Source organism: Anabrus simplex, chromosome 1 (genome assembly GCF_040414725.1).
Source record: "Anabrus simplex isolate iqAnaSimp1 chromosome 1, ASM4041472v1, whole genome shotgun sequence".
Classification (NCBI taxonomy): Eukaryota; Metazoa; Arthropoda; class Insecta; order Orthoptera; family Tettigoniidae; genus Anabrus; species Anabrus simplex.
In genome coordinates, this window is record NC_090265.1 from 1491647822 (window position 1) to 1491663599 (window position 15778).

General features: G+C 36.8%; 1 protein-coding gene across 1 annotated transcript in view; it reads right to left on the minus strand.

Moving 5' to 3' along the window:
- Cdk7 (Cyclin-dependent kinase 7) overlaps nucleotides 1–15778 on the minus strand; it is a 149955-nt gene that overhangs the window by 126320 nt on the left and 7857 nt on the right. Inside the window, exons 2-3 of the mRNA XM_067153252.2 lie at nucleotides 10543–10602; nucleotides 4675–4783 (exon numbers count right to left, since the gene is read on the minus strand). Coding sequence (XP_067009353.1) covers nucleotides 4675–4783; nucleotides 10543–10602 — 169 coding nt within the window. The remainder of the gene's footprint in view (nucleotides 1–4674; nucleotides 4784–10542; nucleotides 10603–15778) is intronic.

Here is a 15778-nt window from a genome sequence, read left to right on the forward strand (position 1 = left end):
CTAGAGACAACTTCATGCCATAGGCTGTGGCATTTTAACTACCTCCAGTGGCATAAAATCCTAGACCCTGTTGTCTCACTCAATCTACAATCAAAGTGACTTAAAATCAGATAACGTCAGTCAAGATGAAAGTGGAGAAAGCTGTTAAAGAGTGAAAGTTGTAGTAGAAATAATAAAACCGAATCTTTGGGTTCGCAATGAACATACAGACTGCTCAGGAGTGTATGGAAAGAGAAACAGGTCCTGGAGGATAGGCAAAACAGAATGCATATCAACAATTATCAAGAAAAGGGAGACCCAATTTTGAGGTCAGAGTTTGACAGAGCTGTGAGTGACCTCAATAGGAACAAGGCACCTGGAATTGATGATATTCCCTCTGAATTACTGACTGCCTTAGGAGAAACCAGCATGGCAAGGTTATTTCAGTTAGTCTGCAAGATGTATGAGACAGGAGAAGTCCCATCCGATTTTCAGCAGAATGTTGTTATACCTATTCCCAAGAAAGCCGGTGCTGACAGGTGTGAAAACTACCGCACCATTAGTTTAGTATCTCATGCCTGCAAAATTTTAACACGTATTATTTTACAAAAGAATGGAAAAACAAGTTGAAGCTGAGTTGGGAGAAGATCAATTTGGCTTCAGAAGAAATGTAGGAACACGTGAAGCTATCCTGACTTTACGTCTGATCTTAGAGGATCGAATCAAGAAGGACAAGCCCACGTACATGGCATTCGTAGATCTAGAAAAGGCATTCGATAATGTTGATTGGACCAAGCTATTTATGATTCTGAAGATGATAGGGATCAGACACCGAGAACGAAGAATTATCTACAATCTGTATAAAAATCAGTCTGCAGTGATAAGAATCGAGGGCTTTGAAAAAGAAGCAGCAATCCAGAAAGGAGTGAGGCAAGGCTGCAGTTTGTCCCCTCTCCTTTTCAATGTTTACATAGAACAGGCAGTAAAGGAAATCAAAGAGAAATTTGGAAAGGGAATCACAGTCCAAGGAGAGGAAATCAAAACCTTGAGATTTGCCGATGATATTGTTATTTTATCTGAGACTGCAGAAGATCTCGAGAAGTTGCTGAATGGTATGGATGAAGTCTTGGGTAAGGAGTACAAGATGAAAATAAATAAGTCCAAAACAAAAGTAATGGAGTGCAGTCGAACGAAGGCAGGTGATGCAGGAAATATTAGATTAGGAAATGAAGTCTTAAAGGAAGTAGATGAATATTGTTACTTGGGTAGTAAAATAACTAACGATGGCAGAAGTAAGGAGGACATAAAATGCAGACTAGCACAATCAAGGAAGAGCTTTCTTAAGAAAAGAAATTTGCGCACTTCAAACGCTGATATCGGAATTAGAAAGATGTTTTTGAAGACTTTCGTGTGGAGCGTGGCATTGTATGGAAGTGAAACATGGACGATAACTGGCTCAGAAAGAAAGAGAATAGAAGCTTTTGAAATGTGGTGTTACAGAAGAATGCTGAAGGTGAGATGGATAGATCGAATCACGAATGAAGAGATACTGAATCGAATTGGTGAGAGGAGATCGATTTGGCTAAATTTGACGAGAAGAAGAGATAGAATGATAGGACACATCTTAAGACACCCAGGACTTGTTCAGTTGGTTTTTGAAGGAAGTGTAGGGGGTAAGAACGGTAGGGGTAGACCAAGATATGAATATGACAAGCAGATTAGAGCAGATGTAGGATGCAATAGTTACGTGGAAATGAAAAGGTTAGCACAGGATAGCTGCATCAAACCCGTCTATGGACTGATGACTCAAACAACAACATCAAGAAAAAAGATAAGGATGTAAATAACCTAGTGAAAGCCATGATATACAGTAAGATCATTTTAGCTCTATGGAATTAGAATATCATTTTCTATGAAACACACAGAAAGTAAGGAGACCAGTGGTGATTGTTGTTTTAAGTAAATTATATTAAGAGTTATAGGCCCATCTTGGTGTAAGTAAAAGAGTGAGAAGGAGAAAGGAATTTTAAAATAAAATTAACCCCATGTCCTAAAACTATAAACTTCTGAACTCCATTACCCTTAGCGTATGCTTCCTACTCCACTCGTAATTCATTTCTGCACCATGTACAGCTGTAGGAAGTGAGCAATGCAAATCAGTCTAACATAAATTACGTGAAATATATGAGGCACGTTTTTTTTAAGTAAGTACCATTTTAATACAGAAAAAAGTAATGCAACTTTTTAAATAATTCTATTTTTACATGTAAGTCTGCACCTTAATCCTTTCCCTGCCAAGCTAAACTGCTGTAGTACTGCTAAAACTGCCAACCTAAATTAAGGAAAACAAGGTCTTACTGAAAATTTTGTACTCGCCCCAGTTTTGAAACTATCTAGATGAATTTTTTTGACGATTCATGATATATCCATGTATATGCCCTGTGATTTACTTTGTTGGCGCTTATGTCTTCATGTAAAAAACATAATGAATTATTAATTTACATTTTCTGTAATTAATTTTTCAAATTTGAATTAGTATTTGGCATAGTAATAATTATTTCACATACATGTTAATGTCACTGTTAGAATCAGTAAACTTTGCTGTCTTTTAATGTTAAAAGTTTTAAATCTCTACGTTTAAAAATGTCCAAATGACTTTAGTTTTTGAAATTGAAAATTGAGGTTAGGTTCGTCATCATGGTGACTTGCATTTCGCTAGTTAACCTTAACATTTTCGACAGTATTAGTAGTTGTGGTAGTAGTAATCTGAGGAGGGATAACACCATTAGAGCTAATATCTGTCACATGAACTGTTACTGTCTCTCTCACTCTTTTCATCACTAGGAGATATATCACAATCACTTCCTAACAACACAGCCTGAATGTATTTTTAACACACGTGTTCTGAATAACATTTTACCATCTTCCCTACATAAATTTGCAGTATAATACGCAAAAACAGGATAAAAACAACCAAACTTGCCACGCAAAGTTGGGTGGTGCACATGACATGGCCAGTGCGTGCCAACCTCTCAAAGAAATAAAAATTAAGAATGTTATATTCTCTTTGTCAGAGAGAAAATGGAATTTACTTGTAGTTAGAGATACCATGGATCAGCCAACATGCATATGGGAGTCATCTGTTGCGTTAAACCTGAACAAACGGTATTTGAAAACCGAACTTTACAGCATCGAATCTCATCAGATCGCAGAAGTTTTACAATTCACAGAGCATCGACTTACATCGGATCTTGGCAGCCATTGGGGTTAAACTACTTTTCAACATAAGTTCCAAGCATATTAAGGCACTTGTCATATCGTGAAACCAGCTTCTGAATTCCATCCTCATAGAAATCTGCTGCCTGATGTCCCAGCCAATGCAGCACGGTCATTTTTAGGTCACCATCATCGTCGTGGCGCTGATCTAAATGATTTTTCAAGTGCAGGAACAAGTGGTAGTCACCAAGTCTTCCGTAATGACAGGCGGTCGCCCACTAGACTTGTGGACATTAGTACGCCTTCTTTACATGCTCTAACCCATTTTCTTACCATTCCTTCGCTCATAGTGTGTTCTCCATACACTTTAATCTGCCGATGAATTTCAACAGCTTTCACGCCTTTTGCATTTAGAAAAACGAATCACAGCGCGTACTTCTCACTTGGTAGGACCATTAATTGTCAGAGGCATTTTCAATACTCAGAAGTGTAAATACGGGCAAATGCTTCCGTATTGTCATACTGATCTAATGTTAAAAACTTCATATTTGGTCTGTATTGAAAGTAGATTAACACAAAACAAAAGAGAGTATAAATGAACCACCTTATATCAATACAAATTATGTTTTTAATATAAAATCATAACATTTTATAATAAATAATAATAATAATAATAATAATAATAATAATAATAATAATAATAATAATAATAATAAAAATGTTGTGATTTTACATTAACAACATAATTTGTATTGATATAAGGTGGATCATTTATACTCTCTTTTGTTTTGTGTTGTCATACTGAGCGCGGATGATCTGAACGACGACCGAAGTTCTGTAGCGACCAAATTTAAAAACGGTACTTACTTAAGAAACCTTCTTTGTATTTACAGCTGCAGTGTTGAAGGATTATTCCTACGTGATGCCTTATACCCACAAACGGTTTCGTTGAATATACGCAGGTAAATCAGGATCGCCAGCTCTCCAATCGCACCATGGATTTGGAGGAGCATCACCACCTCCAGTTTCATTCCTATTGTCACTCTGTTCACGTTCAGTTATATTATTCACTATTAAATCATCCAAGTCAGCTGTTGATTCATCAACGTCACTGTCAAAATTGTCCACTAACTGTTCTAAAATATAAACTTCCGTGAGCAAAGATGAAGCAGAAGCCATGTTTACATTCAATTTTTATGAGTGAACTTTCATAAATATTCAAGAATAACAGAGGTTACAAAGTCATAATGATTCCCGCAAACTATAGTAAATGGGGAAAATGTTCTCTTGCAGACTGTAAGATAGCTCTAAAGTACTGGAACAGAACACAGTCATCATATGAACACTGCAAGTACAAGCTCTGCCATGTCAAGTGGGATTCATTGGAGCGCAGGTCTAAGATTTTAATGTTGAGCCCCACTCGACATAGGAATACAAAACGTTTTAAAAAAACCTATAATATAAATGATCATTTCTTACCCATTAAATTTATAATATTTGGATGCTTTAATTCTTGAAGAAGTTTAATTTCTCTTAAAGCTGTTCTGTTGATGCCATCCTTTGCTTCTGCCCGACTTCCAAGTTTTATCTATACAAGAAAGAAAAATTGGAAAATTAAAAACAAAGCATTAGCATATATTCCAATGAGCAATTGAATTACAGAAAACTCCTGTTTTGGCACAATGATCGGCCTAGTAAATGTAATAATATGGCACAGCAAGTGACTAATGTCATCAGACCTCGTACTGGACGTGAGAGTTAACAGTTGACCACAGGATGGGCAAGACATGAGATTTCTGCTCCATTGATTGCTGCCACATTACCAGCAACAGGCATATGGGTCAGTCCATCTCGAAAGTCATGCAGGCCCTCGGCTTCCCACAGACCACCACATCAAGAGTGTTCCACGAGTAAGTGTATTTGAGGAATGCCACCACTACCAGGGTCAACTACTGTGGAGTACAACGTGTTGATGACGAAGGTCACCATCGGCTAGCTCGGAATGTAAGAGTGATAAATGGGCCAAGAGTGCAACAGATCACTGGTGATTTCAATGCTGGACAACAATGTAGTGTGAGCAGCTATGCCATCCAGAACAAGTCTCCTCATAATAGGGTACAGGAGTCACCATCCCATATGGGTACATCATAGTAGTTGAGGATAGGAAGACTGGACTAGTTTTTGTTCCATGTCCGGTGGTAAGACGTCTTTGTTTCTTACTAATGGATGAAACAAAGCAAAAACCTTCTGACATACATTTGTGGTATGTTCCATCCAATTTAGCATTTCAGTCATAGTCATGCCAAGGATTCTCACTGTTGTACTGTAAGGAATATTTTTATCTTTTATTAGGAGAGGGAGAGTATGTGCTCTGTTGATCACATGTAGTAGCTTTCGAGAACAGACAAGGATTGCTTGTGTTTTTGATGGGTTTATGAGAAGCCTGTTTGATCGTATTTGCTTAGTTGTTTCAAGTCAGCATACACGATTTTATTTTTTTAATTTGCTTTACGTCTCACCCACACATATGTCTTATGGTGACAATGGGATAGGAAAGGGCTAGGAGTAGAAATAAAGTGGCCGTGGACTTAATTAAGGTACAGCCCCAGCATTTGCCTGGTGTAAAAATGAGAAACTACGGAAAACCATCTTCAGGGCTACCGACAGTGGAGTTCAAAACCACTATCTCCCAGACGCAAGCTCACAGCTGCGCGCCCCTAACCGTACGGTAACTCACCCGGTCCTACGTGATTTTAGTGTAGACTAAACGTCACTGATATACAGCAAAAAAAGTAGTGGTCCCAAAATACTACCCAGCAGGGTGCCTACTTTCCTAGGTCGCCATTCTGAAATACCGTCTTAAGTTGTTACCCGCTGTCGACGATCATTCAAATACGCCTAAACAGTAAGGTTCCAATTTCCTAACTAACTGTTGCTAAGTCTATTGAGTCAAAAGCACCACTGAAGTAAAACAGTGTTAGAACAGTCACTTGATGATGTCCTTGAGTTCATAAAAGAGTGATTATTCTTTACCATTGTTTGCAGCTGTTGATGGCTTGAAACAAGGGTGTTTGTACTTGTTGGAGTTGTAATGCTTGTGATATTGGGTTCTCCAGGCCATCGCCCCCATCGAACGACCCAATGCTGCGGTCTCTACGCCACTAACGGAAACTAATATAAAACACATTTTAACCATGTGGGTGTTAAATTAACCGTTGTTTGGTTAAAATGGGAGTAAATTTCACATTTATAGCATTTCATGTTTACGTGGAATTTCCCCCCCCCCCAACCAATGGTTAGACTGAAATGATTAAATCTGAAGTAAATACGTCTATCCCATTATGGAAGATCATTAATAGTAGGCATGCTCACACAACCATTTCATGGAATTCTTGTTCATATTCCAAGGACTTTTTCTTTATAAACCCCAGGGGGGTTGACATTTGGAAAATGTTGAATTTCACATTTCGTTATTTGTGTTGTAGAGTTTTTATGCTAAGTTTCAAGAAAATCCGAACAAAATTTTTTTTCCAATACAAACATTTATATCAAGATTTAAGTCAATAGGTACATTAAATAATGTTACTCCTTAAAAATTTCAACCCCTTCATGACCCCTTTAGGGGTTGAATTTTGAAAAATCCCTTCTAGTGAGTCTACAACATAAAATGAAACTACTGACCAAATTTCATATTTATGGCTTCAGTGGTTTTGGCTCGGAGATGATTTTCAGTGGTCTGCATGTTAACAGTCAATCACATTTTCAGTGTCTAGTGGATCCTGTTCGTTTGCCGGCTTTGATGTCCTGCCAGTATCTCTTGAGCCCACCAACTAGTGCTTTCTTTCCCTTGTCTGGCAAAGGCCCTCTCCGTCTTCTGGGTTGTGACTCCACCATAAAGCCGTGGTGACTTTTCACAATCCTCCTGAAACTATCCCGGGCATTGATATTATCCTCCGCAATGTCTATCTCTTGCAGATCTTTCTCATAATGTTGGAACCATTTTAAATTCAAGGCCTTCAGATTCACAAAATTCCAGATTTTCTTTGTAGCCAGTTGTTATTCATACAGAAGATGTGCCTGCAGAACAGCAGTCTTCTCTTTTTAATCACTGTTGTTATTGGTTCTATCTTGCTGTGTACTCCTTTGATAGATCTTAATCGAACATGCCCATCAACACATCTGTTGCCCAAGATCTTTCATAGCAGCCTGCATTCTCTTTCAAGTAACTGGTTAACTTGTCCTTTCCGATGCATGCATAGAGTATAATATCAATTTAAACAAAGGTCCACCTATTCAAGACACATTTAGCATTATAACCAATATTTGACTTAGCCATCGACAACAAATTGTACATTAATAAATATTAAAAACAACAGTTCATAAGGTTGTTTAAAACATGCAAATAAAAGATTATTACACAGTCATGGCATTATGGTAAACTGGTAAACATAAAATGAATAAAAATTTCATCACACTGTCTTGGCTTGTGGTTTAAAATTGAGTATAAAATTATCCAGATGAAAGGTTATGTGAATTTGTATGACATTAAGTGTTTACCCACTTGGGTGTATATGATTAAATTATAGATAACTAGGCTGTATCTCAAATGGGGAATATCTTAAATATTGGATCAGTAGATTGTATAAGTACAAAAATAGCACCTCTCTGTACTTTAACGTTCATAATCTCCATCACTGTTCGTCTGGAGATTACAACGTGGTCAATCTATTTCTCTAATTCAAGTTACCTGGTGACTGCCAAGTCTTCTGTTTGCTTGGTTTGTGTGTGTAGAATGTTGACATTACCCCTTTATGACCTAGTTAGGCATCAAATTTTGAAAAATCCCTTTTTAACGAGTCTCTCATGGGGATCACACCAGTATGTAGGTGCTAATATAAGGGAAGAACTTCACTGGGATTATCACATAAATGGGGTTGTTATCCCATCATATGGTTTTGAGGGTATTTAGGGGTTGCAGTAAGGATGTAAAAAGGAGGGCATGTACAGTAAGTTACTGGCAACATGACAATTAGAGTATAGTTCCAGCGTATGGGATCCTAACCAGCATTACTTGATTCGAGAACTGGAAAAGATCCAAAGAAAAGCAGCACTATTTGTTCTGGGCGATTTCTGACAACAGAATAGTGTTACAAAGATGTTGCAAACTTTTGCTGGGAAGACCTGGGAGTAAGGAGATGAGCTGCTAAACCAAGCAGGATGTGATGTAAAAAATACAATGGTTTATTACAATCCACCTTATTCAATACATAGTTAGCTTAGTTAGGATTACATCCTTACTAAATTGTTATACATGGTACATGTTTCGCTCTTTTTCTGAGCATTATCATCCACTATAGTTTCTCTAGGTTGATTAAGATCTTGACCTTGAACTTTTGAATTAATTTATGCTACTTTACAAACATATTCTATTTTACCAAATTCTTTGACAAACTTAATTAATTACAATGTTCAAGTATGTATCTTAGCTATGGATCTAAAAAACTTTACTGTTATGTACATACTCAATTTAATCTATTATAGTCTTTAAAAGTTTGTTCTTTAAGCTAAAACCATTAATTGTCTAAAATCTTGAAAGTAACATTGTCTCCTAAATATAGAAAATGAACGAGACTCTGTTAATGAACTTATTGATGATGATGCTTGTTGTTTAGAGGGGCCTAACATCGAGGTCATCGGCCCCTAATGGTACAAAATGAGATGAAATGCAATGACAATTTAAAAGTACAAAATTCATCCACTGACCAGAATTCAAAACATCATGATGAAGAATGAAGGAATGAATATGAATTTAAAACAATCAGTGGATCCGACTTGTTATATGTCAGAAGTCTGTTTGCTTTGTGACGAAGTTGTAAACACTACTAGACGTATAGGCAGCAGTTGGAGGGATATATTAACAAGGTCAAGTCTAAATCTGGAGTGTTCACATCAAATTTTAACTTTAAGTTCGAGCGTCCCTTTAGACAAGCACACAACGCTTCAGGAATAAAACAACAAACAGACTTCTGACATATAACAAGTCATTCCAGTATTAAGTCAACGATAGTGAGAAACTACAATATCATTTATGATAGACATGCTAAACTAAATTAGCTTTAATTCATAGGATGAAGAAGCATGAAGATTTAAAGATGCCTAAATGTTCTAAGAACACAAACAAAATATTTTAGCCAGTCCTCAAGTAAGTTTTAATAAGTTCATTAACAGAGTCTCGTTCATTTTCTATATTTAAGAGACAAATTATCTTCAAGATTTTAGACAATTAATGTTTTTAGCTTAAAGAACAAACTTTTTAAGACTATAATAGAATAAATTGAATATGTACATAACAGTAAGTTTTTTAGATCCGTAGCTAAGATACATACGTGAACATTGTAATTAAGACTGTCAAAGAATTTGGTAAAATAGAATATGTTTGTAAAGCAGCATAAAGTAATTCAAAAGTCCAAGGTCAAGATCTTAATCAACCTAGAGAAACTATAGTAGCTGATGATGCTCAGAAAAAGAATGAAACATGTACCATGTATAACAATTTAGTAAGGATATAATCCTAACGAAGCTAACTATGCATTGAATAGGTGGACTGTAATAAACCATTGTATTTTTACATCATAATTGATCTTCAATACGGGTTCTAAGATGAAAATAGTTACTTGTAAGCGGGATGTTTCGAGCTGTCAGTGGAGAGATGGCATGGAATGACATTAATAGACTAATAATGCTGAGTGGTGTTTTTATAGGAACGATCCTAATATGAAGATAAAGTTGGAATTCAAGAAGACAAATTGGGGCAAATATTAGTTTATGGGAAGAGGAGTTAGGGATTGGAATAATTTACAAAGGGAGGTAATCTATAAATTTTTAACTCTGAAATTAAGAAAAGACTAGGTAAACAACTGACAGGGAATCTGCCACCTGGGCGACAGCCATCAGTGCAGATCAGTGGTGACTGATTGCACATGGTATTTGTTAATTTATCATAATCAGCTGGTGAATGAGAACTATCAGCTGACAGAAGATTCCTGGCTCAATGAGTACACCTACAGTTTATTTTTGATTGTCACAAAAAGACATATAACAGGTCCATGGGGTGAAGAGGACTTGTAAGATAGAAATAGTCACATCGATTAAAACAGGTATTTCAAGTGATCTAAATCTCTAAAGAGAGTGTAGCTCACATACAATAATCATTGCACCAATAAACTGCTGAGCTGTGACTTATTTTTACAGCTGTACTCACAGATTTTGTGGTCACAACCCACACTAGTAAGTTGTGAGCCCCTGGGGAGGGGGATATCTTAACTTTAGACTGAACTACTTACTTACCTTCTTAACAGCAACAATGGTACCATTTTCAGAGTCTCTCGCTTTGTAAACTGTAGCAAACTGAAACACACAGAAAAACAGAAGAGATAAAATTAAAGTGTTTTTTAGAACAATTGATGGAGAAGTAGCATAAAGAAATTAAGTTTTGCTTGACAACTCTAAACCATTTTCAAATGAAGGATATCAGGTTAACTTTTACAAACATCAGTAGAATTTGTTGAGCCTAAAAAAAAAAAAAAAAAAAAAAAAACCACACTATTCTGTGAGCAAATATGTAGTACTCAGATTTTGGAAATTTTCTTCAGAAAAACTGAATATCCAGAAATTCATTACTTAGGGAATCAAAGCCATGCCACACAGTGGACCCTTAAAGCAATTTTGTACATTGTTCAAAATGGTAAGGATCATTGTAAAATAAATCTTAATTCTCTTTTTCAGATCTGCTTATACAATGTACATTTGCATTTAAGTCTTATACTTTTAAGCTTCATCCTGAAAATCATTGAAAGTCCACCCTTCTTGACTTCATTATACACTGAACTTAACTATAGTTTGCTACAGGTTCACTTACCCTGTAGAACCAGGTCCACAAATCACCTAGGTTTGTTCCTCACTAGACATTAAAATACGGGATGTGCCACATAACTTTGGTCCCTAACAGTGAAACCTAACCATTTCTTCCTCATTACTACTGAAGCATTACTGTACATATACAATTATTTTCTAACTTGGGTTGCATTCTATGTCATCCCCATACTGTCAAAGGGCCCTCCTCACCGATACAACACCCTGCAGTTATTTTTGAACTCACATATCGGCATTAATTGACATTTATTTCCTTTATTTACCAGACAAAGCAACTGTTATAGGTCTCCACATTAACCCCGCTAAATAAGTAGATACCGAGCTCGATAGCTGAAGTCGTTTAAGTGCGGCCAGTATCCAGTAATTCGGGAGATAGTGGGTTCGAACCCCACTGTCGGCAGCCCTGAATATGGTTTTCCGTGGTTTCCCATTTTCACACCAGGCAAATGCCGGGGCTATACCTTAATTAATTAAGGCCACGGCTGCTTCCTTCCACTTCCTAGACCTTTCCTATCCCATGGTCGCCATAAGACATATCTGTGTCGGTGCGACGTAAAACAAATAGTAAAAAAGTAGATAATGCAATCTGCAGCAAAATATGACTGAAATGTGATTCTTGGGGGCAACCATAACTGTTGTATCGACAAACAGATTACAAGACTGGATTCATCCTTTATCTCCTAGATGATGAAGGTTACACATTACTCAACAAGGAGGAAGAAACTACTTACATAGCCCATAATGGAAAAAGCACCATTGATCTAGTTTTCATGAAAGTTGGACTATTAACAATATACAGTCGAGAGGTAGTTTCAGCTCTGAGAAAAAACATACTGGTGTCCATCAGATTTGCTTTAGGAGAACTAAGCACACTGCCTACGACAAGACATGGGCAGTTGTGTGTGAATTTGTATATGATGATCCTGGATTTAGAACGTTAAACTAGTAATATTTCTTGTAATATTTTCTTTCCTTGGAATTGCTTTACTTAAAATAAATACAAAATTTTAATGTTCCACCTTCTCAATACTTAAAAATCATTTGATGTTTATAAAAACATTGCAATATGATATTAACAGGTACTAGTTTCGGTCCATTTGAGGACCACCATCAGCCTAGCCAAAGTACAAAAGCAAAAGACATAATCATTAAACAAAATAATGTGGAGAAATGAGACAGGATCTAAAAAGGATGGGATGGTAGTGGAATGACATACAAAAGTAAAAACCGTATACATGAATTATGATAAATGTAGCAAGATGCGTTAACACTGACAAATAAAAACTTTGTGATGTCACATAAAATCTCCAAATAAGAAAGTCTTTCGTTGTGGTTAGTCCTGTGTTGCACAATTAAATTCAAGTTATAACTGGTATATACGAAGTCCTATGTTTCTGGAAAGTTCTAGATGTGGGTTCCACATTAGCGTAGAGGAAAAAATTGTCCAATGAGACCAGCATAAAATTAAAAGTTGACAGAGTTGGGCATGTTCCATGGTGGAATGAAAACTTGCTGTTACACAGAAGTAGTCTCAATTCAATCGGAACCCAATGAACCTGGAGAAACGAAGTTAGAATTAACGCGAAGAATCAAATTGAGAACGAGCAAGGGGAAGGGGAAACAAACTAGTACCTGTTAATATCATATTGTAATGTTTTTATAAACATCAAATGATTTTTAAGTATTGAGAAGGTGGAACATTAAAATTTTGTATTTATTTTAAGTATAGTCTTAACTCAATATGGAAACTAACCATGAAGTTTATTACTTGGAATTGCTTGTTGTACTCTTGTTGTTGTTGTAGTAGTAGTTGTTGTTGGGTAATTATGTTTTAACTTTACTTTATTATCACACTACTGTAAGGATAATGTCCAGATAGAGGAGGTGACTAAGACTGAAGAAGTATTAAAATTTACCTATGACAGCAATGACATTTACAGTAAGATACAAAAGCTGAAAACTAGAAAAGCAGCTTGAATTGATAAGGTTTTAGGGGATATACTAAAGACAATGGGTTGGGATATAGTACCATATCTGAAGTACTTGTTTGATTATTGTTTGCATGAAGGAACTTTACCAAATGAATGGAGAGTTGCTATAGTAGCTCCTGTATATAAAGGAAAGGGTGATAGACATAAAGCTGAAAATTACAGGCCAGTCAGTTTGACATGCATTGTATGTAAGCTTTGGGAAAGCATTCTTTCTGATTATATAAGACATGTTTGCAAAATTAATAACTGGTTTGATAGAAAGCAGTTTGGGTTTAGGAAAGGTTATTCCACTGAAGCCCAACTTGTAGGATTCCAGCAAGATATCCTGGATTCAGGAGGTCAATTGGACTGTACTGCGATCGACTTATCTAAGGCATTTGATAGGGCAGATCATGGGAGACTACTGGCAAAAATGAGCGCAACATGGCGGGTGAAATGGAAGAACGTGTAGAAGAAGCTCTACGAAGTTTGCAAAAAATCGCAGAAAGAGGAGGATACCTGAAAAAAGAACTGAAGGAGAACATTCTAGAAACGGTGAGTGTTCTGAAGACCTGTTTTAATGCATTAAAAATAGAACTAACTATAACAAAAGAGGAAAAAACGATGCACCAAAAAGAGGTTATGTGTAACCAAGGAAATGTTACAACTGAGGGAGCATGCAGCTCCGCTACGGGACAACTAGCGCCATCTAGTGACAACAAACAGAACTAAAAAGAGGTTACGGATAACCAAGGAAATGCCACAACTGAGAGAGCATAGAGCACTCCTGCGGGACGCTAGCGCCATCTAACAACTACGAACAGAACCAGCAAAGAAAGAACGCAAACAACGACACTACGGTCCGAGTAGCGCCATCGACACACGACGAACAGAACAAACCCAGAATTCCATCTACCGGCAACGGCCAGAATCAGCAAGAAGAGACACCTACCAACACCATACAGGAGGCAGACAGGAGCCAGCAAGCAGTGTCACTTACCCGCACTGAGCAGAAGACAAACAGTAGCCAGCTACCGCATAACAATCCAAGTGAAGAAACATACAGAACACTTGAAGATAAAATCACAAAAAGAATGACCCAGCAAATACAATCAGTAATGGAAAATATCACGCAAAATATCAAAAAGATGATAAGAGAGGAGATCAGATGTCCAAATCAACAGAATCTGACACCTCAGCTAGATAATTCAAAAACAAACCTCGAAATACCATACCGCTTCGGAAGGAATGTGCAGAAGTCCAACATGCGAAGAGAAGCACACCCTACCCCAACGCCTATAGGAAGAAATGAGGATTACAACATACAGGAAGATAACTTCCCAGCACTAAAAAATGACTCACCTCAAGGCCAAAAACATGAAACACTGACAGGCGAAACAGCCGGGGAGAAGTGGACAGATACAGTGTAATCGGCGAAAGGAAGAGACAACCAACGCGAACATAAGCGTCCATAACTGGAACAGGATCAGAAGACGAAAACCTACAAGCAGCAGAAAAGATGGCCTGGATCTTCATAGGAAGACTACAACAGGAAACAACAGCAGAGGACATAAAGAAATTCCTTACCAAGAAGGAAATTATAGGAAACGTAATCTGCAAAGAATTATCAACGAAGTATAACACAAAATGTTTCAAAGTGGGAATCCCATTTAAATACCTTGAAAGAATAAATAAATCAGACTTCTGGCCAACAAACATCACCGTCAGTCGTTTTAAGTTTTTTCGGAGGAATACAGGGATGCAACTCCAATAAAACACACAATGGACTTTGGAGTAATACAAAATACAGAGGAAATGAGAAGAAAGGAAGCATACAAATAATGTTATAGAATATCGAAGGATTAAAAAACGCATTAAGCTTGTCGCCAACGGATTGCCTAAAAGGATATGACATAATAATATTGACAGAAACATTCCTCACAGACCATTGGCAACATGCAGAATATTATTGCATACATATACAAGCGAAACAAGGAGAAAGAGGAAGACCCATAGGAGGAATATCCGTTCTCTTAAAGCCTTGGCTGACCCCAATAAAAATGATAACGCAACTGGAAGACTCTCTACTAATAGAAACAAAACACATCACAATTATTGCCACTTACTTTCAACCACATACGACGGCCTTGGAAATAATAGACAAATTAGGGCAACTAATAACTCAGAGCAAACAAGACAACCCCCCTAATCATAGCAGGAGACTAATTCTTATTCCAACCTTTTATTATAATTTTACTAGTTTAATCAATTACTATACTTTTGCAGCTTCAAGCAGTGGATTGGGGGTGTATCATGTGTTAAAATATTGAGTATATTGGTCCACTGCTGTTTGAATTGCTAAACAGACGTAGCATGTATTTTAGACAGAAGTGAAACTGTTAGTATCGTATATGACTTTATTAAGCAAGAGGTGAATTTAAAATATATATAATACTTCAAAATTTCTGGCGGGCATGTATTCTGCTCTCTTCCACTCTTCACAGTGGATATGATTAACATTTCCTAGTAAAAGAACAGCTTAACTAAACTAATGTTTTAACTCAAATATAAATTATTTTCACTTAACAGTAATTTTAGTCAGTTTCCTCAGATTTATTTTAACAGATAGATTAGTAGCTGTCTAACTGTACAGTATAATGGTGCTATGGTTATGCTACAGG